At 45.6% G+C, this 25,031-nt stretch overlaps 2 protein-coding genes across 2 annotated transcripts; both read right to left on the minus strand.

Moving 5' to 3' along the window:
* Nucleotides 1-218: 218 nt before the first annotated feature.
* On the minus strand, nucleotides 219-4,800 carry LOC109765296 (S-(+)-linalool synthase, chloroplastic-like). The gene is made up of 7 exons (XM_020324087.4): nucleotides 4,468-4,800; nucleotides 3,108-3,333; nucleotides 2,492-2,864; nucleotides 2,080-2,298; nucleotides 1,542-1,680; nucleotides 799-1,038; nucleotides 219-639 (listed from the first exon to the last, which is right to left on the minus strand). The coding sequence occupies exons 1-7, from the start codon at nucleotides 4,648-4,650 to the stop codon at nucleotides 367-369; spliced, it is 1,653 nt and encodes a 550-aa protein (XP_020179676.1). The 5' UTR covers nucleotides 4,651-4,800; the 3' UTR covers nucleotides 219-366.
* Nucleotides 4,801-20,403: 15,603 nt separating this feature from the next.
* On the minus strand, nucleotides 20,404-24,257 carry LOC109765297 (S-(+)-linalool synthase, chloroplastic). The gene is made up of 7 exons (XM_020324088.4): nucleotides 23,971-24,257; nucleotides 23,374-23,596; nucleotides 22,759-23,131; nucleotides 22,349-22,567; nucleotides 21,810-21,948; nucleotides 21,090-21,329; nucleotides 20,404-20,929 (listed from the first exon to the last, which is right to left on the minus strand). Exons 1-7 carry the CDS (start codon nucleotides 24,139-24,141, stop codon nucleotides 20,684-20,686), a joined length of 1,611 nt encoding a protein of 536 aa, XP_020179677.3. The 5' UTR covers nucleotides 24,142-24,257; the 3' UTR covers nucleotides 20,404-20,683.
* Between the last annotated feature and the right edge of the window lie 774 nt (nucleotides 24,258-25,031).

Genomic DNA, 25,031 nt, shown 5'->3' on the forward strand with positions numbered 1-25,031 from the left:
GGTGCCCTTGTAGACTTTTTGACCCATTTGCCTTGATATGTACATAGAGCATTGCTGGAACTGAATTTAAGCCACCTATTGCACGAGAACAATATGCACATCGTCATAAAGCTGCGCCACCCAATACTATTCTCATACATTTATAAATTTCATTATAAAATATTTAATAGGGCCCAATTCTCATAAATTCATATGCATCTTATCACACACCGCAACACTTTATGGCCTTCGGGTATATTTATCGTCTTTATACTTGAAACACATATGGTAATGATGTAGAATGCTAGTCAACATCCTAGATGGCAACCTACAAAATAAATGATGCACTACATTAAGACTTATATACAATGTGCTAGAATGCATCATTTAGAAGAGCAACATCCTGGTGTAATCCTCAAGTATGGGGAGTTTTTGCTCGTCATCGTAGCCATACATGACGCGGACCATCCTCGCAAAGTTTAGTGATGCCGTGATGAAGCTATGCGATAATGTTGACTTCATCCCAGAGAAGCATTCCTTGTTCAGACACTCCCATTCGCTCGCAATCATCTCCAGCATGTGCTCATCGGCATCACCATGAGGATTTTCTCTCTGGTATAACTCTTTGTATGATCCGTCTAGCCCTTCTTGTGATTCATCCTGCATTAGACAAAAACAGAAATATCAGATCATGCCTATTTTGGTCAATGTCAACATGGATGCGCACCCACTAGGATATGAATTGAATGATTTGATGTAAAATAAATTGTTATGTTAATCCTAATGTGGTATTTGATAACATTCTTTTTGTGTTCTAACCTTTGCACTACCCATGTCATCCCAGAGCCTCATGATCTTTGCAGGGCAGGAGATGACCCGATGAATGTTGTCTTTGTTACCCTCTATTAAATCATGCCCCAACATGAATAAAAGATGTAGGAAAACAAGTGGTGCTCCTGAGGTGATGATTCCGTTTCTTAGGTAGTCCTCGGATGTAGGGACATTATTAGTAGATAACCATTTTCCCTCGATCATGAATCCATCAAACAAAGTTGCCCACTGTAAGAAGAAAAATACAGGGAGAAAAGATTAATTATTTAAGTGTTATTTTACCATCTATTATTTTTGTGCATACAACTAGGTAATTTCACGTGCATTGCAATAGGGGCGCACATATTTTGAATTTAATCACCATGGTTTACTCGCCATTTTAGTGTTAATGTGATTAGGTACCAAAAATGCACTTTAGATAATTGTATCAATTCTTATTACTTACTGGCTTGCTGAAATAATATGAGTTTTTGGTAAGCCAATAAAACATGGGTCAGTTGAGATTACTCGATGAAAGTCGGTCAAGAAAATCAGAAAAATCGGAAAAGGAGGAGGTGGTGTGGGGAGGGAGAGCACGGGCAAAAGAAAGGAACAAAAAGTAATCATACACAGGATAAAATACTAAAAGAAATTACAGTACACATAAATATTTTAGCTGGTACTTTTACTATATTTAGTTTCTTGGGAAAATTAAACTAAAGAGAAATGAAGAACTACTCTAGTAGACATACAGCTTTCTTGAGATGATTGATAGGGTTCGCTCCATGCTCTTTTCTGACCATATAGGCAATATCATTAGTAGTGGTGTAAAGAGCCTTATAACATGATATCATGTAGTTGGGAAGCGAGTCAGCAGCTTCAAGATCCCACCTGTCAAAATATGCAATATGTGTGTGAAACTTCTATAACAACATTTTTTACATCATGCACAAGGTCTTAACTAACACATGAGTCTTATTATCCCATTAAGAGATAGATACCATTCTAGTTAAGACCTTATAAATGGGCTACGATGGCAATGTGCACTGGTTTGTATGAATATACAATAAATAATTATAAAAATATTAATATATGTAAATGTTTATCTTAAAGGCACAATGTTCATTTCAAACCAATCTTAAAACATCTTCATATATTGTAGCTCAAACTTAAAGAAATTTGAATATGCGATTGGACAAATTTAATATGCAATTTAATTACAAAGAAATGCAACTACATTTCTTCAGTAACAATTATCAATCTTATTTTCATGGGAACATCATTGCTCACATTTTGATCGCTTCATTAAAGAGAGAGAGCTCCTCTTGTGTGGCGACAAGATCAAAGATGTCATCCACAATGTAGACTATGGATATGATCTTTGTGATCTCGATCCGATATCTAGAGAAGGAGAAACCCTCTAGAACAGTCATGGGCCACATGTACCATTTAAGAACTTGGTCCCTTGCAGCCGGTACATCTTGAGCCAATCCTAGATCCATCCACCATCTGTGTGAAAGGGAAATTTTCATATAGTAAAAATCACCACCCTTTCAATTGCGGGAATACATTATCAATCAAAAATACTAATTTATAAAATCTGGCCAAGAGTTCTAGCGTTTTTCTATTATCAAGATGGTGGACATAGTTGCTACTTTTTACAAAATTAATCATGGAAAGGTAGTAGATTATATGTTTATACCTCTTAACCTCTTGCATCTCCCTCTGATGCTGCAACTTCTTAATCCGAAACTCTGCACGTGCCAGATTCTCAATTGCCATGTTCCTAGTGGGCAAGTTCTGCATGTAGCTTAGATGGTGCCTTGCCTTGTATTGCATCAGACTCACATGATAGGGATGGTCTAATGACTGCCTCACATATCTTGCAAGGTTTGGCTCCAAATACTTAATTGCAAATCTAAGATGCCTGCTTGAGAATTCATTTGCCTTGTAGAGTGATGATTCTCCCATGTTGAGGTGTGACATGTCTTGCAAGCTCAGCAGCCCTCTAATGTCTTTGCTCAGCCCAAGGTTGAAATCACCATTATCGTGTGCGAACTTTCGAAGAACATCGTCTGCCAAGTCATGTAGAAGGGCTCTTAGCCAGGGTCATACATAATGAGAAGAATACGTCTCAAGGGAGGTGCTTGTACACTCCACAAGAAAACGTTAAAAAATTCTATTAGACTTGGCTACTCTAATTTTTTTTCCAACAAAGTTATCGCGCAAAATTCATTTCATGGACTATTACTGCACTCAAGCTTCCCAAACTTGTGTATTTATCTGTCTTAGACATACTAAGCTTGTATTTTACTAACCTGCCGAAACACTATATCCAGCTTCTCTCATCAACCTCAATGAAAGGGTTGCATCAAGCAGATCGTCACCATGGATGAGATCCGCACATGAGTCCATGATGGTGTCTATCTCGTCTTGGAAATAGTGGTCGATGCAGAGGCGCTTGAGGTGATCAACAGTGGTCAATAAGCCTCGTCCACTCGTCGGATGGTGATGCAGCAATGCTTGAACATTCGTTAGGCTTTCCTGTTGTTGCACACAAAGAGAAAAATTCTTTAAAAAAATAATACATAGTTTACAAGACTTAAAATAATTAGATTCTCTATTAAAGTACTTCCATGATAATGTATGTTTATATTTTGTCAACATCTTTTAAAAAATAACTGGAAGAGGTAAGGATTGAGAATTGTCCTCATTCAAAACACATATCATTATCAACCACAAAAAAGAGATATCATTAATTTATGAATGAAATACACATTTTCTATATCTCCTCCGTTCTGAGTAGTCACAACATCCTAAAATGACTTCTAAACTGAGGGTATAGAAAATGAGGTGGCGGGCTAGCCAAGGTTCAAGCCTCACTTCTATTTACTAAGGGTGTGGCACGGTCTAAGTCGACAGAGATATAATCAGGTCTGATCAAGTAAGATAACATGAAAGAGAGAAAAAAATAAAACGATTTTTTTGCACAGATCTCAATGCAAGATCTTACGAATATAGTATCGACTAAGACTTAATGAAGTCTTAGACGACTGAGACTTAACAAGACTGATTTACTAACTAGTTTCTCCTACGACTAAATCTCTTTTATTTTTCTTTCCGTGGAAGGTGCCGTTTATGACGACAGCCTGGTGAGATTCAAAAAACTAGGCTCAACATTAGCTTTGATGGGTTTGAAATCGACCCCTGGTGTAACTAAAAAGACAAACATGTGGAGTAGGGCGTTTTGGTGCACAGGCTCATCTGCATCCGGTTAGAAAAAAATTCAAAACAAATTCAAAAAATTCCAATTTTTTTTGTATGGTAGAAAATTTGATGCGTGAGGCCCGCTTCAAATTTCAAGTCATTTGGACATTTGAGCAGTTATGAGAAAAAAAGCAAATCGGGCCAAAATAGTACATAAACAGTAAACATTTTTACAGACTCTCAATTTGTCTTTTTTGTTGAGAGCTGATCAAATGTCCAAATGACTTGAAATTTGGAGCGGGCCTCACGCATCAAATTGTCTACCGCACAAAAAAAATTGGAATTTTTTGAATTTTTCTAGTGTTTGTTTTGATTTTTTTCGTAAGCGCGGGTGCAGATGAGCTCAGGTGCAGAGATGATTTTCGAAACATGTGTGCTAAGTGCATTCACCGGCCATAACGATATATATACCTGGAAGTCAAAATCATCGGACAGCCCATGGGACGCAGGCTCCCGCCCGGGACATATCACCGTCGAAGGGCGGAAGAAGCCATGGTTGCGGCAGCTCCGGCCACCATTTCCAGCTACCGGTGAAGCCGAATGGAGCACCGGCTCGGCCGAGGAGAAGGAGAAGAAGGCATGCGCAGCAGCCATCGGTTTCAGAATTAATGGTGGCTGGCTAGCGAAGTGTGGCGTGTTACAGATCGGCTAAGTAGGCTACTTAACTTGGTAACTAACTAGCCTGGATGATATGAGATGAACAAGTAGCTGCTGCTGCTGCGTCTTTGGATGGATGGGGGATGTGAGCAATGCATACATGCCCTCCAGATTTATAGGGAGAGGAGAGGAGTGCAGAGCAGAGGTTGCAGCTGCGTGGATCCATCCTCCACCGAGGAGTTGACTGTCTGCCCCAGGTGAGTCATGTGCAAAATTCACTAAACGTGCACGATTGTAGCATACGTCTGCTAGCTAGTGACCTAGCTAGCTAGAGACTCCATGCTAAGTCAATTTGTCGTAGTACCTTAAGTAATGCACATTTACTTAATGTAGACAAGACAAGTTTTTGCACTGAAAATGAAGCCAACAAGTTCACAGAATCTGTCATGGCCAGAGGCCAAAACATGCAACTAAGAAGAATAAAGCAGAGTTTACTAACTACAAGTGAATCTTCAAGTAACACACATGCCGAATATCCACTATATGTTCACTATATTCTTCGCTTGACCGGTACACGATTGGATGCAAGATCCGGCCTGCTTTTTAGCTTCCAGCATTCGAATTGTTCGTTTGGAAAATTTGGAACTGTTTAGTGTAGTATATCAATTAATTCATCGTGCTAAGATATGCATATATACGTACTAATAAAAAGGCCGTCAACGGATGCAAGATGAAGAAGACTACGGCATCCCCAATAATTTGATTTTTTTTGTATGGATGTGTTTATAAGGACTTGTTAAGAAAAAGAGATATATATTCTTCTGATATTTTTAGGAGCAACATGTTCGTCATGTTTACTCGGTTTCCTCTTGCTCTGAGCGCGTGTACGAACGATGTGTGTGTGTGTATGGTAGTGATGGAGACGACAAATATCGCGATATCCTGCACACAACACACGGTTTTTGAGTTTGTCCATGCTGTCCTAGAGCCACACATGTATATGCATATTTTCACAAAAAAAATGTATATGTATATACGTACATTCCAGCATTCTGCTCCTGTAGCAGTACCACAAATGATGCTGAGTCACAGGAAAAAACCGCTTCGCTCCACGAGAAAAGCGATTGTGGAGGCGATCGCATCTGAGGCCAACTCCACCGGCCGCCGCCGGTCCTTGCCTCTTCCGTTTGGCCACTCCGGCCACGCGAGGAGGTGGGGACCACGGCGCTTCGACGCCGGCCTGTAGTTAGGGTTTGTCTAGTGTCTCCTTAGGGCGCCGTTGGGGTGGTGGGAGCGACGTCCGGGCAAATAAATCTACCTCAACTCCACTCCCACACCGGCGGCGACCTTCACGGCGTCTCGGAGTTGATGGCAACGTATGTTGTTCGGTCCTGTAGACCGGCAGCTTGGTCTTCTCGTCGTTCTTCAGATTTGGCGATGAATAAAAGTATTTCAGTTTCTTCCCCGATGCGGTGTTCTACACTGTGGTCGGTGAGGGATCTGGACGAAAGTGTGTCCAAGCGGGGATGGTGTGGCGGCGGCATCTTCCCCGTGGTGGACTTGTGTTCTGGGGCTTCGTCGTTGCGACGACGTTTTCTCCAACGTCGGAGTGGAGCCCGGGAGGTCGTCCAGGAGTACGTGCAGACTGCCGTTTGCGCATGTCACAGCTGGAAGATGGTGTATCCTGTGCTGGGTTTGTGGTTGGAGGCTGACAGTTCTGGTTTCTTCCTCCGACGTTGTAGTCGTGCGGGGATGTCAGTTCTGGAGCTTGATGGCGTGTCCGGGGACATGTTGCCCCGGTCTGATTCGTTCAACGGCAATGGTTTTGCTTCTGGCAAACGACTTTGGAGGTCTGTAAAGCTGCTGATCAGCGATGGAGCCGCGTCGAGCTCGGGTATAGAGGTGATCTGTCTTCCGTCCCTTTGGTTGTCGCTTCGGTGGTGTCAAAGGAGGGAGATAGGCGCTGGTTTTTTGCATAGGTTTATCCTATCTTTTCAGGTCTGTAAGGTCGGTGTGTACGTGCCTTGTAACTTGATTTCATCTTATAAATGAGACATGTATTATCATGCATGAAAAAAAAAATGATGCTGAGTCACGGGTACGTGAACGTCTCGATCTGGCCGGTGGAAGGGGGTTTTGGTTGGTCGAGAGGGGCATGGAAAAGTCTACCTATGGGCGAGTTTTTGACCGGTTGTTGCCTAGCTACCTAGCGATGCACGCAGAACGTACTATGTATGTCCCGCCAAAAAAAAAGGTAAATACACCACTGGTATTTGAACTTGCCATGAATGTGCACTTTAGTGTCTGAACTTGCAAAATACATCGAACTGGTTCCATAACTTGGTATGGACGTGCAAATACGGTTCAAATTTCGTTTGTATACGTATGCGATGCTGACGAGGCGTGCCAACATGGCATGGGACCCGCTGTTAGTGACTGGATCGCGGGAACAAGGCGTGTAGCCTGGTTTTATGTGGAGAAGCCCCCAAATTTTTTTTTCTTAAAAAAGGCCCTCAGAGAGAGACTGATATTTTTTACAAAAAAGTATTAATAATGAAAATTGGTCTAGGGTTCAAACTAGCAAACGCGCACATGGGCGTGTGGGTAACCAGTTGACCAGTTGAAATTTAGTGTCATTTAAGGATTCATATTCTTTATAAAAATAAAGCTGAACAACATAAATTAAAAAATAATATTCAAGAAATATAGTGCTGTTGATTCCAACCTGCAACCAAGGCCAAAACAGCGGCCATGTTTTCAACATGTTTGTTTTTTATTTCAAAATTTAGTAAAAATACGTAAATTATAATCATGTGTCACATAAAAATATACATATATTGAATATAAATGACCTTAAAATAGTTCATATAATTTCATAAAATCTATGCAACAATTTAGTAAAAATAAACATATTTAAATTATGACTTAAGAATATATTTTATAACAAAAAAGTTCATTTTTTAATAAAATATTAAAGTAATTTTGGAAAGGTTCATATATTTAAATAAATTCTCATATAATATAATATTTACACATTTTGAATAAAATATCCATGTAGTATATAAATGTGTTCGTGCTTTATGAAAAACTGTGTTGATTTACAAAGTTTGTATAGTCTATAAAAGTTTAGTGTTTCCTGAAAAAAATACAAGCCTAGCGTGCCCTTAGATAGCGGACCCTCACAAGAATAATAGTTAAATCAAATAATTTTTCCTCACAAAAAAAATTGAATCATATAAACATTTTTATCATTCATAAATATTGTCAATTGTATGAATATGTTTTAAAACAGTACTTGATTTTTTTAAATGACATGAAGATTTTTGCATTCTTTTGGATATGTTTGTTATACAATCATAAACAGTACTTGTACTTTTCATAGTACATGAGACCTCATTGGTTGGAGTGGCATCCGTGGCTGGTGTACAATCTTTGGTCGGTTGTTCAAATCACAGACTTGGTACTATGTTTGCTGGATTAAATTCCTTTTTTTTATGTTGTTCGGCCAAATGTATAAATAAAGCTTATGAATCATTAATTAGCAGCAAATGTGAATTGGTCGACTGGCTAGCCACGCATGCATGTGACTGGTAGGTTATTGTTTTTATTTTATTGTTTTTATTTTATAATAATTGTCAGTTTTCCCTTAGAGGGCCTTTTTTAAGAAAAAAATAATAATTTCGGGGTTTTTTCACAAAAACCCAGTCCACACGCCTTTGTTTTTGCTATCACTAACAGAGGATCCCATGCCATGTTGGCGTGCCTTGTCAGTGTCGCGAACGTATACAAACGAGATTTGAACCGTATATACACGCCCATGCCAAGTTATGGAACCAGTTCAATGTATTTTGCAAATTCATGCACTAACGTGTATATTCGTGGCAAGTTCAACCACCACTGATGTATTTAGTACTATGTATGATGGTGCATCTCCACCTTTAAATTGCCCGGTATTCCTGTGGATCAGATGGTCCGGACATATTTTGCTATTCAACGCGGTACTTTATCCACCCGTTGACCGATTGGGGCCCCCTTTTTCTGCAAACCGAAAGACGAGGGGCTTTCTGAGCGTCCAGACCACTGCCACGCACGAATCAGACACCACGGTATTATCCGCAATTCTCTTCCTCGCCCGCGCCCATTTCGGCGTGAAGCAGTTGCCTCGCATTCATGCCAGTCAGCGCCGTTCCAGAGTGTCAGCGCCACATTTATCACTGTCGGCAACGGACGCGACCTCTGACTGGAGCCGACATTGAAGGGGTGTGCTAGCCGAGAGCGCCGCCCACGCCGCGTCCCGGTGTACTCGCCTTCTCTCCGCATTCAAACACCACCCATCCGTCCGCCTCCCTCCATTAAACAAAGCATGGTTGTTGAGAGATACACTTCCGCGCCCGCATGTGAACGTCACCCATCTGTTCGGCTCCTGGCCGACATTATACACCCCGTTGCTTGGCCTGGCCACGGCCGCTATTTTTACATTGTCAGGCTCGGCATCACCATGAGCGAGGCCCAGGCGCACTTCACCGACATGATGGCGCAAGAGCGGGAGGTGGCGTTCCGGCTGGCGCAGGCCAACCAGAGGTACAATCTCCGGCTCTCGACGAGCACTGGCTTGCGGAGGAGCAAATCGCCGGTGACCTGGCAAACGATAACGCCGTCATGGCCATGGTAGCGGACGTGGAAGGGCAGAAAGTGTTGTTCCTGTCTGACGCACCGCTGCAAGATCATCCATGAGCGATCGCGGTTGCGCGTCCTGCGGGCAGAGAAAGACGCTCTGTTTACGGACATCGACACGGCGGCGAAGGAATTTGAGGACGACACCAACAACGCCGCCAGCTCGGCGTCGGCCGCGCCACCGCCGTCGTTCACGTCGTGCCTCCACAACGACGAGGCCGACACGTCCACGACCGCCGCCGTTGATAGCGCTGTAGAGTAGAACATGGGAGGCCGCCACCGCTTGGGTCCTAGGCAGACGTTGTCGGGCCTCACAGCCGAAGAGCTTGCCGGAGCTTCAAGGAGGCAACTACTATTCTTTCCCTCCCGCTGAAGCTCCACTTTCGGGGTTCACAGCCGGCCGGTGAGCTTGCTGCCAAACCTGGGGAAGACATGTCGCGGGAAACGGGCGCCGTGGCGGCCCGCAATCATTTAGACTAGGTAAAAATAGTCTAGTCCGCTATAGTTTAGTAGAAATATGTCAGAAATGTAATTTGCTTGTCCACCTTATATGAAAATCATTCGATTTGCATGTAATTTATCTGGTTTGTTGAAATCTGATTTGAAATGTATGTGGACACGGTTGGATTGCCAGCTTCGATATCACTGTTCATGGAATGTTTCAGACCAGTCCATAATGGATACTGTAATTTTGGGGTCGGCATTGGAGATGCCCTAAGGCCAACTCTACCGCACGACCCCAAATCGCCCGGCCCCGTTTGTTTGGGGTAAAACGGACAAACGAGACGTCCCAACGCGCGACCCCATTCTAAAAAAAAATCCGTTTTTGGTCCGCCTCGCCCCATCCTGGGCGCAAACTTGGTCTGTCTTTGGGTCGAAAACGGACACAAGCGGACAATCCTATGTCGTCCTCGTCCGGGGCGTGTCCTCTGCATGTGACCCCCTGGCCCGCCTGTCATCCTCTCTCTTTTTTATCTCCCATGGCCCACCATGCCCACCCACCATCCTCTCTCTCCACCTTTTCTCCTCTCTCTCTCCTGCTCCAGACACCACCCATGCCGGTGCACGCCACCTCCGCCTACTGCATGCACCGCCGCGGCACGCAGTAGCTCCTCGGCGCAACCGGCGGCGTGGCGAGCACGCGAGCAGGCGTGGCGCGTGGGAGCGCGGCACGGCGAGCAGGCGAGGCCACGGGCAGGCGAGCGCGGACCGGGCGAGGCGAGCAGACGGGCGCACGGGGCGGGGTGGGGGGCGCGGCGCGCGGGGCGCGAGGCGCGGTGAGCTGGCCGGGCGGGGCGGGGTGCGGGGCGCGGCGCGCGGTGCGGTGCGGTGTGGGGCGGGGCGGTGCGGGGCGCGAGGGGCGCGGCGCGGCGCGGGGCGGTGTGCGCGGGGTGGGGCGCGGCTCACGGGGCGGGGCGGGGTGCGCGGCGCGCGGCGCGGGGGCGAGCGGGCGGGGCGGGGCGTGGCGGGCGCGCGGCGAGCGAGCTGGCCGGGCGGGGCGGGGCGTGCGGGCGGCGGGCGAGCTCGTGCGTGGCAGATGCCTAGGCGGCGGCGAGGCGGCGTGGGCGTGGACGGGGCGGCGAGCGGCGAGGAGTTGGCCGCGGCGCGGGCGAGGGCGCGACGGTGGGCGGCGAGGCGGGCGCACGGAGCCTGCAGCGGAGGCGCGGGCGAGCCCGGCAGCGGCGGCTGCACCGGCGGAGCGAGAGCGCGGGCGTGGCGTGGACGGGTGAGGTGCGCGGCCGAGGCGGACGTTTTGGGGTTGGTCTGCGTGTTGGGCGTATCCAACTAAACCCGGACATGTATGTCCGTTTTGCCACCCATTGCCATCCCAAACAGACAAAATCCGGACAAAACGAATATTCATTTAGGATCGTGCGGTGAAGTTGGTCTAAGAAACATCTAGGCGGGTCGGTTTCGTCTGAACCGTGAATGCTACTAGCTAGCTACTAACAGAGCGGTCAAATAAAAAGAATTCCCCAAACATATGTAGCATGTGTGCACACGCTTGGTACTGGCAATGCGAGTGTACCTAGACCTTCCTCACAAAAATTTAAAAATAGATCAGCACACTCAAATTTGTCGTGTGGTGCCAAACTATTATTGGTGGAGCACCTGGTTAATTCGTTTTATTTGGGAAACATGAGGTGAATTATTACTTTTAATAAAGAGAATAATTGACAAAAGAGCATCATGGGTGTGTAATAGTATCTACATTTAGCAAATCTAGCCCTCTAAACGTCTTCGGACGCTCCCGGTATGTCTATACCGGACGTTTCCGTTTTAAGCCCCTATTTGTTTATTTATGCAACCACACTTCTCATTTTCTCTCTCATATATCCGGTCACTTGCGCCTGATTGTTGGAGATGAAGAAAGATAAATAAAAGAATGAAAAAAGAAAGAAAGAAAGTGGTACGGGGTGAGCCGCGTCCTACATGGCGGACCGACCGGGCGCGTCCGCGAGCCCTCATATCCTCCCTACATTTATCCTCAACGTGAGGATTCGCGAACAGCCCGGACGTGATTGTATGATGGATCCGATTGGGTCGCTTTTTTCATTGACCGGGGGCGTCCGCGGACGCTTTGAGAAGGATTCGAGGATGCAGGTTGTAACTCTAAACCTGCCTCTAAGGTGGGTTTCATATGCTTGTCTCTAATTTTATTTATTTTGCTTGCAATGTAGTAAGCCTCTAAGGAGTGGCCCAGCTGCTACCTCTAATCACTATCCACATCCAGAAAAATAATCTTTTGTTCAACCTTTTGAGCATTCAGTTTTCAATCACCAAGCCCACATATTACTCTCTAAGGAGTATTATTCTATTCCTTAGACGTAGGCAATGCTAACGATTTTTGGTTAGAGGGAGTTGGTGCAATGAATTTGCTTTACAGGAAACTTATAGAAATTGTAAATGATAGAAAATTTATAGGAAAAATTTCTTCGGAGCCTTTGATTCGTGGGAATGGATTTAGCAAATCTGCCCCCGGCACCCCCTCCCCCCCCCCCCCCCCCCCAAACGTCTGCGAACATGCATGGTTAGTGTCGGGCGTGTCCGTTTTGAACCCCTATTTATCCGTTCGTACAACCATACTCCTCATCGTTCCTATCCTACTCTAGGACAAGCACGATGAGTTCAGATCCCAAGGTATGGATATGGGCGTCCCCACTACCAATAACAGATAACGAGCTCGAGCCACCAGCCGCTGCACCTCTCGCCACCCACATGACCAAGAGGGAAAGCCACCACCGCCACTATAGTGCCCACTAGAGAGCCAACCATGCGGACCGCCATCCAGGGCCACCACCCCGGCATCCATGTCTAAGACACAACCAACTCCCTGCATCACTGTGCACCAACCACGATAGGAAGATTAGAAGGGGTCTCCTTTCACTCCTAGGCTGGCATTAGCCAAGGAGTTTGGGTCGATTCCTCCAATGATAGGAGGCATCCATGCCCGTGTCCCTAGCCAATCCCGATGGACCGGTGGGGTAGTGGGACACAACCCCGTGACTACCGACAACCGTTGCCTTGCAAGATTGCACGATGCCATGCCGGTGGCCTTTGACGTTGATCTGCCCGACAGCGTATCGGTGTCCCATTCACCACAATCGCCCGTCGTACCCGCAGGGAGAGGGAACTCATCGCCCACGGGAACCACCTGGACCGAGCCCATTCTCACCTGCCAGGAGCGGCAATTTCAACCTGCCCCGGGCCCATATCTGGCTACCCAAGCACGGACCCTAGGTCAAAGGCACTACCGCTACATGCGTACCCGCACGCCGCCGGCTCAAACCCAGGAGAAGGAAGACCGCAAACACTGCCATGTGCCTCCAACAAGACAACAACCACGACATTGTAGCCACCACAGAACTGCCGCACTGTACCGACCCGTCTCACCCCATATCTAAGCAAGTGCGGGCCCAAGACCACTGCCATCGCCAGCTCAGACCCAGGAGAAGGAAGATCGCAAACACTACCATTTGCTTCCAACAAGACAGTGGCCACGACAGTGTAGCCACCACATGACCGCCACACTGTACCGACCCGTCTCACCCCAGATCTGAACAAGTGTGGGCCCAAGACCACTGCCGCCGCCGGCCACCAATGCCGAAGGCATAGAAGTAGCCACGGGCTAGCAACATGCGCCGCAGCCCTCATCGCCAGTGGATGCCACACCGCATATCAGGACGATGCCCGCACTATCGCCAACGCCACCACCAACATGCCCCGGCACCGGCTGCGCCGCCCAACACCCAGATGCCGCACCTTTGCATCACCTCCGCGCCTGTGCGCCACTGTGCCACAGCAACCAGCGCATGCTCCACGTGCTGATCCGTAAAAGCCACCCCGCATGCGAGGGGAAGGAGGAGCCCCTCCACCGCCGGCTCCTGCTGAGCTTTTCCCTACGGAGCCCTCTAGCGATGGCAAGGGAAATGGAGGGAGGAGGAGAGGAGAATAACGGTGGCGCGCTAGGGTTCCCTCCTCGTCGCCATTTGGAGGTGACGCGGGAGGGGCTGGAGGGAACGAAAGTTTTTTTGTCCAGGACAAACCCCTTAAAGATGAAGTCATTCGGGGGCAGCTAAATATTCGAGGTGACAAAAGCAATAATCTCCATAGGAAAAGGAACAACTGGCGCCTCCTTTATTAAGGTGATAGACATAACTTAATAAACTCTGAGCAGATGGGTAGTCAAAGAAAATATGTCAGTCTCCGTTTCTGAAACATGTATAGATTACGAAGAACACAATCATAGGAAATGAGTTTTTGAAAGAGTGCCTGAAATATTGCCCAGGTGGATGTTTTCTAGTTAGCTGGTCCCCAAGCGATATTTCCCGGAAACTACAAATGTAGTACTCCGTGACATCCGATGATGTTTCTACGTTCTAGCTAGTGGCTAGCTAGCTGGGCACATGTGAATCTCCTACATTTAGCATGTCATCCGACGGTCGTCTTCATGTACAAAGATGACAAACGGTGTGTGAAAAGTATAGTGATGTATACATGTATGGTGATCGTGCCTGAAGGATCTGACTAGGCGACTAGCTACCTATGTGTGGAAAGTATCGTTTGGCCTCAACTAGAGTCGCTACCTAAGATATATTCTTGTCTGGACAGCATGTGGTTCACTGTGCAGTTCGTTCAGTGGCCAACCATCCTGGAAACTGGCTGCAGGCAGAGTCATATCCGAGCTGATTTCTGCGCCAGTGAGTAAAAAACTTACTTGAAAAAGGATACACTCACGTAGATAGTCGACGAAAGCTTATAAGTACAAAGTAGAAAGGTGCTAGACATATGGATACACTAAATAAAGAGCAAACACAAGTCGATTAGGTTCTCTGTGGCAGAACTTGCCCACTCAGATTCAAGTCCAAGACTTGACATAGCTGCTCGCACTTTCTTGGATTTATTCTAGAATTTAACTGCTTTGTTCTTTTAGTTGTGAGCGACGTGCCCCATGACAGCAAATGGGTGTGCATTTCTCGGTCCATAGGGCTCAATCTACGTACGTATATGTGAAGGTCTGCATCTGTACAACGTTTTGCAAAAAATGGAATAAGGTCCTTGCCGTCAAAGGTCACGGAGGCATCTGTTTGATTGTCAACATTGTAATTATGAACTGCAGAGACCATAAGTAACTCGACACCTCGATCCATAAGATCCATAAGCATGGGCAGCATAGGCATGAAGCCTGGCTTCCGGCAGGCTGAAGCTCTACTTTTCCACCTGAAGTCTAGCCCGAAAACAAAAAATACTGAAATGGCTAAAAAGTACTTCCTCTGTAAAGAAATGTAAGAGCGTTTAGATCATTACTTCAGTGATCTAAACGCTTTTATATTTCTTTACGGAGGAAGTAGTATTTTAGTTAGAATAGATTATTTTTATGTCCTAAGAATAACTAAATTATATAAAAATAAAATGCTCTTTTATTTTGTGTAGGGCTTAGGCTTAGCCTTAGTGTCTTCACATCATTCTTTATGAAGCCAGGCACGGTATAATCCGGTATACTTTGCAAAAAAAAAAAGCTTGTGTAGCCTTGGTTGGAGCTCACCGTGAGAGGTGAGAGCACAAAATCGGTGGTCAACTACTATATGAGGTAGGAATTTATACCGATCTTGTCACGCCGCTTACATGTGGTTGCATCATAGAGGGAAGACCCGATCTTAGTTTAGCCGATTCCAAAATCATGTGAGGCCACCATTTTTCGAGGGCATGTGCCACCATCGCCCCGCTATTCTAGACCGAAGGACATGAGGGTGGACAAACCATGATGAGTTCACCTGACCCCACCTCCAGCAACTCCATTTGAAATGGACATGGAGAAGGGTGGACTTATTTATTTTGACAGAGAGGCGTCGCCGCTATCTCATCGCCACCATCAAAATAACTAAGTTTAGCTATGGAATGGACTGACGAACGCACCAAACAAGACAACGGTATCCCCTTCCCTATGGCCCGAGATATTGAAGTAGCGGCCAAAGTGGAAGGGATACACTTGGATATGGTTTGTGGCGGGCTTGTGGTATCTAGTACACAAAATCTTAAAAGGCAACTTCTAGTAGCTATACAATATTCTGGATAAGAAAACACGGTACAACATGTATACACCACGCCCGCATGTCATAAAATTTAGAACTAGATTAGATGGTTAAGTTCTTTGTGGTGGAAGCAGCGTTTTAGACCTGACATAAATGCTCTCGTATTTCTTGGATTTATTTCACTCGCTTTGTCGCTATTCTTTTAGTGGTATGGTGTGGATGTCGACTACATGGTGCCTATGACGACTTTATCAATCTTAAGAAATGCCGGCTCAGTCTCTCGGATGTGGTTATAGGATAGGGTTGTATGTGCGCTTTTATAAGGATGAGCGTGTGCATCGTGTGAGCGTCTGCATATGTATATCCTTTCTAAAAAAAATCTGAAATAGCAACAGAATAAAAAACCAGCTTGCTATAGTACCAAACAAACCATCATTGTTCAGATCAGCGATGAATTTACAACTATGCATGCTGACAATGGTCATTTTTCATTCTTGAGCTGTGTGACAAATTTGGAATTTACCCACTCTATATTGATCGTATTGCCTTTATGTCAGATTTTTTTAAAGTTTTTTAAGTGATTTTCGAGCGGGATACAACTGGTTGTACCACAAAACCCAGATGCACATGATATTTTTTTGCCCTTGGTAATATATGGCATCTCCATCCTTGGCTGTTTCTCCAGTTTTGATATTTTTCACATTTTTTACTGATATTTTAGCTTGCCTTTAGTGCACGTTGCACCACAAACCCGGATACACCTGATATTTCCTCGTCCTTGGCAATACATATGGCATCTTCATCCTGGGCTATATATCTCTCCATCTTGTAGGAACTAGGGATTGCAGGTTTGAAATGAACAACCGGAGTGAGGATAAGGAACTTCTCCTGCTATTGGTTGCTTTCCTATCTTCTTTTACTGGCCCCGACCACATGGGAAGAGCGTTTCCCCGATGGCTGGCCGTCGTCAACCGTGTATTTGCGTCTCAAGTGACGACGCGGCGGACGTGTTGTATGACGTCGGCTGCCTGCTGCTTGTAATTCAGCCATGTGTATACATGCCAATGTGTTGCCATGAAAAATACTAGAATCAGGGGACGTGAAGACGATGACGACGTGTATGGATCTGCTCGGGTAACCCAGAAAATGCATTTTCTGCTTAAATTTAAGAAGCTTACCTTCAAATTTATCCTTTTTTAATAAGGTACATCCATTCTCCTCAAATCTCCTCTCGGCTTCACTCACTGGAAAAATGGCTCAACCAGCGGCAAGCCATCCAATTGACCCCTCCCCCTGGTTATAAAATCAGGCCGGTGCCTCACACAAACACTAACCCTTCCCCGGTGCCCAGATTTCTCCCCAAATCACCAGCGCCAATGCCACAAATCACCATCGCTGCTGCCAGGCGTAAAAAATTTAACGAAATTTCATTGAAATTTTCAAGATTTCGCATATTTCGGTGGGGTCTGAACTATTTTTAATCCCAAAATTTTGATCCAGATTCAAACTAATTTTAAAATAAATTTAAATTAGGTTATAATCCAATGAAATTTCAAATCTCAAAATCCAATTTTTTTCCTGAAATTTCACATATTTTTGTGAGGCCCAAAATTTTTTTGTTTACGAAATTGAAAACCTTGGCTGCTGCCTGCCTGTTGTGGGCAGTGCGTTGGGGTGTCACCACGGCGGATATCATCCCTATCAAATTTTCATCCTCGGATGACGATTCTGACAACGAGTGCGAGGAGGCGCAGCTGGCAGCCCCATAGCAGAGGAAGCCGAGGTGGAGGAGGAGATGAGACGACGACAGAGGAAGCTAAAAACTAGGACGCTCTGGCGACCATATTGCAGCAGAGGAGAAACGGGACTATGAGCAAGCGTTGCTCGAGGAGGAGGAGCACCGAAAGATGGTGGTGCAAATCACGGAGGAGGTTTCCCGGTCGGCTTGCCACTGACCCGGAGGTGATGACGTTCCAGCTCACTTTCGAGGGGTCCATCACCGAGAACGCAAGGCAGAGGCGAACCGACGGTTCTTGATCGAGGCGGCGGAGTGTGTGACGCTCTCTTCGACTAGCTCGACACCGACGACTCTGGCCAGGCGTTGTGCCATGGCAGGGCATCCGCGAAGCAGGGGCGTCATGCTCTGACAATCTGTCAGTGATCAACCTCGACTTCGACTTGGATTGGTGTATTATTAACTTTAATATAGACTTTAGCTCCAAGTAAGTGGAATCTAGTTTAATATGGACTATGATGCTTAGTTATGGAGCATCTACCCGTCTATTATCTATATTAATTCTACACTCTGAATAAGAAATCACGTTAATAAAAAAATGTGCGATATGTGTGTATATATACCTTGGCGCGGTCGCTCTAGATATGTGTGAAAAATATGCATGGCTTAGCTTGAGCACGTACGTTGTTGCTACCGACATATTTGGCGCCTAGTCTGTGTGGCGAACCTTGCTGCGGCTGATATTGGCCTTCGTTCTTGGCCAACCATCCATCCATCCTGAGCAGTGGAGCTAGACTGGGACACGGAGCCATCGTCCAAATGTATATTAGTCGTAGCGCGAGTGGCCGGTGGTCTCATTTTGCGGCCTAGCTAGCTACTTAGCCCGGAATCACAACCGGAGTCGCCATCAGATGGCACGTTTGTAACGCGCGTACGTGTTCCTCTTCTGATATGCCGGAACGCCTTTTCCTTTTTCTTACGGCGCGACTGTGCCTGCTGCCACGGCTACAAGAAAAAATAAATGCTGTTTTAATATATAGCCAATATCTGTGCGCCCTCTTGAATGATGCAGCCCGTAATTGCTAGCTGATGTGAAATGCTAGACAGAAATGAAGAAATCCGCTCTATAATATATTTGCACTCCAGTAAATTTTAAGTGTACCATCTGGTTTAGACTTCTTTGCTAAGTGTGTGGGTAATTCTGTCGAAAATATATTTTGTCTTTGACGAGACAAAAAACCCACCGGAGAAGGTTCTAGCAACTACCAACATACTTCTGCCAGTGATGTGGGTATCAGCTCTTAATTTTATTTCACTTGTCTATGAATGGTCCTCGTCATAAAATGGGAAAAACCCAAACCCCGTTTGCAATGTGTGTCTGGCGCAAACGGGTGTTTTCTTTGCCCTTATGAGATTGGTTTCTTTTGTAGTTTTTTTTTCGTGTTTATACATCTGCCTTGTTGTGTACAGAGAGCATTGCTAGAACTAAATGCAAGCCATCTCTAGCACCAGAACTATCTGCATATCGTCAGAAAGTTGCACAACCCAACAATCTATTCATACATTCACAATTTCATACACAAAGTATTTTGCAGTGTCCAATTCCTATAAATTCATATGCTTCTCATCATACATTGCAACACCGCATGGAGTTGTAGACGGTTCCAGACTTTTTTCCATGTATGTTTATCATGGAGTTGCAACATTGGTTTTTTTTCCGTCCCCGTCCCCCGCGTCCCTCTCCGAGGCGACACGGGGGAACCCTAGCCGCCCCCGCCATCGGCCTTCCTCCACCCTCCCCCCCCCCCCCCCCCCTCGCCGCCGCCGAGAGCCCCCGTGTCGGCGGCGGCGGGACTTCTCCCCTGGCGCGGCTGCCCTTCTTCCTCGCGGCGGCTTAATTAGTCACTCCCGATGGGCTTGGTGGCGCGGCGTTTCGAAGCTCCGGCGGCGGCTTGCTTTGCAGCAGGTTGGAGGGCATGTCCCCGTCTGGTGGTGCCGCCTAGACAACGGCTGCGGCCTAGGGCTCTTGACCCCAGATTGGATACGGGTGGTGCTCGGGCCTGGCCGTGGCTACCTGTCAGGCGTGGTGGCGGCGAGTCTCGCGGCCTCTGGGCATGGTGGAGGTGCCGGCGGCGGCATGTTCTCAACCTGGTGGTGGCGGCGGCCATGCACGAGAGTTGGATTCCTTCGAACAGATCTGGGTGAAAACTTGCTTTCGGCTACTGCCAAGGCCGGCGGTGGCGGCGCTATCTGCATCGTTCCCTTCTTGAAGGCATCGCCGTGGAGAACTTCAAGGCCACTCTCTGCTACCTCCGGGGGAAACCCTAGATCGGATGATCGGGTGACGGCAGCGCTCTGGTGTCGTTCCCCCCTTGGGGGCGTCATTCTTGGAGGTACACATGTGATCGAGGGACCAGAGGACGGATTCTTTGGTGGAGCGGTGTGTTATCTCACTCATTGATGGCGACGGATCTCAGCGGCATGGCGCTGTGGTGACTCGGCGTCCGATGCGCGGAGATGGACTCGCAGGAGGGTGACGCGGTCTAGCGTCGACGACAGCTAGACCGGGCAAGGTAGATGCAGCAGTACAACTCTGAAGATGGATTGGTGGCAGCTGGCTGCGGCGGCCTCATACCCGGCAGGCGTCCTGGTTGAGGAGTGTGCCAGACCGGTGGGTGCCCCATACCCGGCAGGCGTCCTGGATGGGACCTCGGGTCTTAGATGTTAGGTTTGGTTGCGAGGTCTGTTTGGTATTAGTCCCAGACTATTAGCATCCCTTCATCAATTGCATAGGAGTAGCGACAGATGTTGCCTAGACGGTGGCTTTACTCTTACTGTTGTATTACTTTGTAAGGTCTTGCGTGAACAATTAATAAAGTGGCTGCATGCATCGTCCAGATGCAGAGGCCAGGGGTCTTCCTCCTTTTCTAAAAAAAAAACATGAAACACATATGCTGATTGTACAGGATGTTATTCAACATCCTACGTGATAACTCTACCAAAAACTAATGCACTACATTTATAAGATTTATATACAATATAATCTGATAGAATGCATGATTTAGAAGAGCAACATCCTTGTATAATCCTAAAGGACTGGAAGCTTCTGCTCATCGTCGTAGCCATACATCACGCGGACCATCCTCGCAAAGTTTAGTGATGCTGTGATGAAGCTATGCGATAGTGTTGACGTTGTCCCAGAGAAGCATTCCCTATTCAGACCCTCCCATTCACTCCCGATCATCTCCAGCATGTGCTTCTCTGCGTCACCATGAGGATTTTCTCTTTGGTACAACTCCTTGTATGATCCATCCAGCCCATTTTGCGATTCATCCTGCATGAGACAGAGAACAAAAATGTTAGATCATGCCTTATTTGGTCAATACTGACGTGTATGTTGACCCACCATGATATGAACTGAATGAATTTATCTAAAATTGTTGTTAGTGCATATCCTAAATTCTTATGTGATGAAGTTCTCGGTGTGTTCAGACCTTTGCACTGCCCATGTCATCCCAGAGCCTCATGATCTTTGCAGGGCAGGAGATGACACGATGGATGTCGTCATTGTTGCCCTCTGGTAATTCATGTCCCAACATGAAGAAAAGATGCATGAATACAAGTGGAGCTCCTGAAGTGACAACCCCGTTTCTTAGATAGTCCTCGGATGTAGGAACCTGATTAGTAGATAACCATTTCCCCTCGGTCATGAATCCATCAAACAAAGTTGCCCACTGTAAGAAGAAAAAAGGCAGGCAACTAAGATTATTTCTTCCACTGTTTTTTTACTTGATATTATTTTTGTAAATAAATCTACGTAATTGCACATGTGTTGCAACAGGTACACATATATTTTGTATGTAATCATTGTGATTTACATGCCATTTTAGTGTTAGTGTGATTACATACCAAAAAGAAACTTCAGCTGATAACTGAATCAATACTTATTACTTATTGGCTTAACAATGAAAATAATGCGATTTTGTATGATAAGCCAATAAAACGAGGGATAGTTGACATGATGCAAGGAAATCCGGTTGAAATCAATAAAACAGGGAATGGAGGACGTGGTGTGGGAATGGATATGATGGATGGAAGATAGGAACATCACGGAACCTTATGCAGAAGAGATTACTCACAAAATTGTTGTTATATTTAGCTGATTAGGAAAAATGAAATTAAAGAGAAATGAAGAACCATTCCAGTAGACATACCGCTTTCTTGAGATGATTGATAGGGCTCACTCCATGCTCTTTTCTGACCATATCGGCGATATCACTTGTGATAGTGTAAAGAGCCTTGTAACATGATATCATGTAGCTTGGCAGTGAATCAATAGCAGCAAGATCCCACCTGTCAATAATGTACAATTTTGGTGTGAAATGTCGATAAAAAATATAATTTTATATCATGTATAAGGTCTTAAGCTTAAGTAATCCTTGAGTTTTTATTCTATTAACAAAGTAGATGCCATTTTGCACATATACAATCTCTAATATGAAATATTTTTGCTTTTTGTTTGAATATACAATAAATAATTGGAAAATTATTAATATTTAAAAATATTTCGCATAAAAACTCAATGTTGATTTCAAAACAATATTAAAACATCTGAATATATTATATGTCAAAGTTAAAGAAGTTTGAATATCTGATTGGACATATTTAATATGTCATTTCCTTACCAAAAAGGCAACTATATTGCTTCCCTAATCGTATTAACCTTATATATTATGGAAACTACAATGCTCACGTTTTGATCGCCTCAGTAAAGAGGGAAAGCTCCTCTTGTGTGGCGACAAGATCAAAGATGTCATCCACAATGTAGACCATGGATATGATCTTTGTGATCTCAATCCGATATCTAGAGAAGGAGAAACCCTCGAGGACAGTCATGGGCCACATGTACCACTTAAGAACTTGGTCCCTTGCAGCCGGTATTTCTTGAGCCAATCCTAGATCCATCCACCATCTGTGTGAAAAGGAATTTTCCTATGTTAAAACCACCACTCTTTTAATTGAGGAATACGTGAGTAATAAAAAATGTTAATTTATCAAATTTGGCCAAGAGTTCTAACTTTTCTCTCTTATCATGAAAATGCACATATTTGCCCGTTTTTACAAAAGTAATCATTGATGGCTAGTAGTTTATTATATTTATACCTCTTAACCTCTTGCATTTCCCTCTGATGCTGCAACTTCTTAATCGTAAACTCTGCAAATGCCAAATTCTCAATTGCCATGTTCCTAGTGGGCATGCTCTGGAGGTAGCTCAGATGGTGCCTTGCCTTGTATTGCATCAGGCTCACATGATAGGGATGGTCTAGTGACCGCCTCACATATATTGCAAGGTTTGGCTCCAAATACTTAATTGCGAATCTAAGATGCTTGCTTGAGAATTCGTTTGCCTTGTAGAGTGATGATTCTCCCATGTTGAGGTGTGATATGTCTTGCAAGCTGAGCAACCCTCTAATGTCTTTGCTGAGCCCAAGGTTGAACTCACCATTATCGTTTCTGAACTTCTGAAGAACATCATCTGCCAATTCATTGAGAAGGGGTCTTAGGCACATGTCATAAATAATGAGTACAATACATCTCGAGGGAGGTGCTTATACAGTCCACAAGGAAACATTAAACCTTAGTTTAGACCTGGCTACTCTAAGATAATTTCATATCAAAGTTATCGCGTAAAATTCATTTCATAGACCAAATTGCACTCAAGATTCCCAGACTTGTTTGTTTATCTGTCTTGAGACGCTAAACTTGTATTTTACTGACCTGCCGAAACATAATATCCAGCTTCTCGCATCAGCCTCAAGGAAAGGGTTGCATCAAGCAGATCATCACTATGGATGAGATCTGCACACGAGTCTATGATGGTGTCGATCTTGTCTTGGAAATAGTGGTCGATGCAGAGGCGCTTGAGGTGATCAACAGTGGTCAATAAGCCTCGTCGACTCGGATGGTGATGCAGCAATGCTTGAACATTCTTTACGCTTTCCTGGTGTGTTGCACAGAGACATCAAACTTCTTCAAAAGAATACAAAGTTTACAGAACTTTGACTATTATAAGGTTTTGGGTGATAGCACCTACAGTATTTAGATTTACCATTAAAAATACTTTCGTAATAATGTATGTTTATATATTTTATAAACATCTTTAAAAAATTAATGGGATGATCTGGTTCGTAGTTCCTCCTAGGACCATGTCCTTTCTTTCCTTTTGGTGGAAGGTGACGTTTGTGACGACAGGCTTGTGCTAGGCTCAACATTATAGCTCTCACAGGTTTGAACTCGATCCCTTGTGTAATAATAATTAGAAAAAGGACATAAAGACGCATGCTAATTGCATATATGGGTGATAACCATATATACCTGGAAGTCAAAATCATCGGACAGCTCATGTGACGCAGGCTCCCGCCCGGGACATATCACCGTTGATGGGCGGAAGAAGGCACGGTTGCCTCCGCTCCGGCCACCATTTCTGGCCACCGGTGAAGCCGAATGGTGCAGTGGCTGAACGGAGAAGACATGCGCAGCAGCCATCGGTTGCTCAATTAATGGGGACGGACTGGCTAAGTGGGCGTGTTACAGATCGACTAAGTAGGCTCACTGGCTAAGTGTGGCCTGGGAGCTGCTGCTGGTGCTATGTCTTTGGATATGAGCAATGCAGGCATGCCCTCTAGATTTATAGGGAGGGGGGTAGGAGTGGTTGCAGCTGCGTCGATCCATCCTCCACCGAGTGAGTGGTGTTTGAAGTTGGACTATGCATGCGCCCCAGGCGAGCCATGTGGAAAATTCACTAAACGTGAACGATTGTAGCGTACGTCATGCTTGATCAGTTAGTCCTAGTTCCATAACTACGTGCACATTTAATAATTCACTTCGCTCACGCGCGTCACGTGATGCATGCACACTAATCAAATTCAGTTTTTCGTCTAGAGCCAAAGTATATATTTTTCGCTTTGGCGGGCACACCATGCATCTTTGCTGTCAGCAGCAGCAAGCGTCAAGAAATTACGATGAGCATTCTTCTGGTATTTCTACAATTCTACGAGCAACAGGTCGTCCATCATATATGTTCACTCGGTTTCGTCTTGCTCTGAGCGCGTGTACGTGTGATGTGTGTATGTATGGTCGTGATGGACCGGACAAATATCGGGACATCGTGCACACGGCAGTACGTACGGTTTGTCCCTGCAGCCCTTTTCTGCCACGTGAACGTCGCGATCTGCCGCGCGGAGAGAGAGAGAGAGAGAGAGAGAGAGAGAGAGAGAGAGAGAGAGAGAGAGATGGTTGGTCGGTCGAGAGGGCAATGGAAAAGTCTACTGATGGGCGAGCTTTTGATCGGCTGTTGCCTAGCTCGCAGTCCGTCGAGCTCGTTGCCAGAGAACCATATACATGCGTACTACCTAGCTACTGATAGAGAGCGGTCA

Source organism: Aegilops tauschii, chromosome 6 (assembly GCF_002575655.3).
Source record: "Aegilops tauschii subsp. strangulata cultivar AL8/78 chromosome 6, Aet v6.0, whole genome shotgun sequence".
NCBI lineage: Eukaryota > Viridiplantae > Streptophyta > Magnoliopsida > Poales > Poaceae > Aegilops > Aegilops tauschii.

What these genes read in the sequence shown, in the direction of transcription:
- LOC109765296 (XM_020324087.4), bottom strand. Translation starts at nt 4,650, where the DNA reads ATGGCTGCTGCGCATGCCTTCTTCTCCTTCTCCTCGGCCGAGCCGGTG. An exon ending in GAGATGCAAGAGGTTAAGAG is followed by an intron (nt 2,299 to 2,491) that starts GTATAAACATAT and finishes CCTTTCACACAG; the next exon opens with ATGGTGGATGGATCTAGGAT. An exon ending in TTTAATGAAGCGATCAAAAT is followed by an intron (nt 1,681 to 2,079) that starts GTGAGCAATGAT and finishes ATATTTTGACAG; the next exon opens with GTGGGATCTTGAAGCTGCTG.
- LOC109765297 (XM_020324088.4), bottom strand. Translation starts at nt 24,141, where the DNA reads ATGGCTGCTGCGCATGTCTTCTCCGTTCAGCCACTGCACCATTCGGCT. An exon ending in CCGATGATTTTGACTTCCAG is followed by an intron (nt 23,597 to 23,970) that starts GTATATATGGTT and finishes GCAACACACCAG; the next exon opens with GAAAGCGTAAAGAATGTTCA. An exon ending in ATGACATGGGCAGTGCAAAG is followed by an intron (nt 20,930 to 21,089) that starts GTCTGAACACAC and finishes TGTCTCATGCAG; the next exon opens with GATGAATCGCAAAATGGGCT.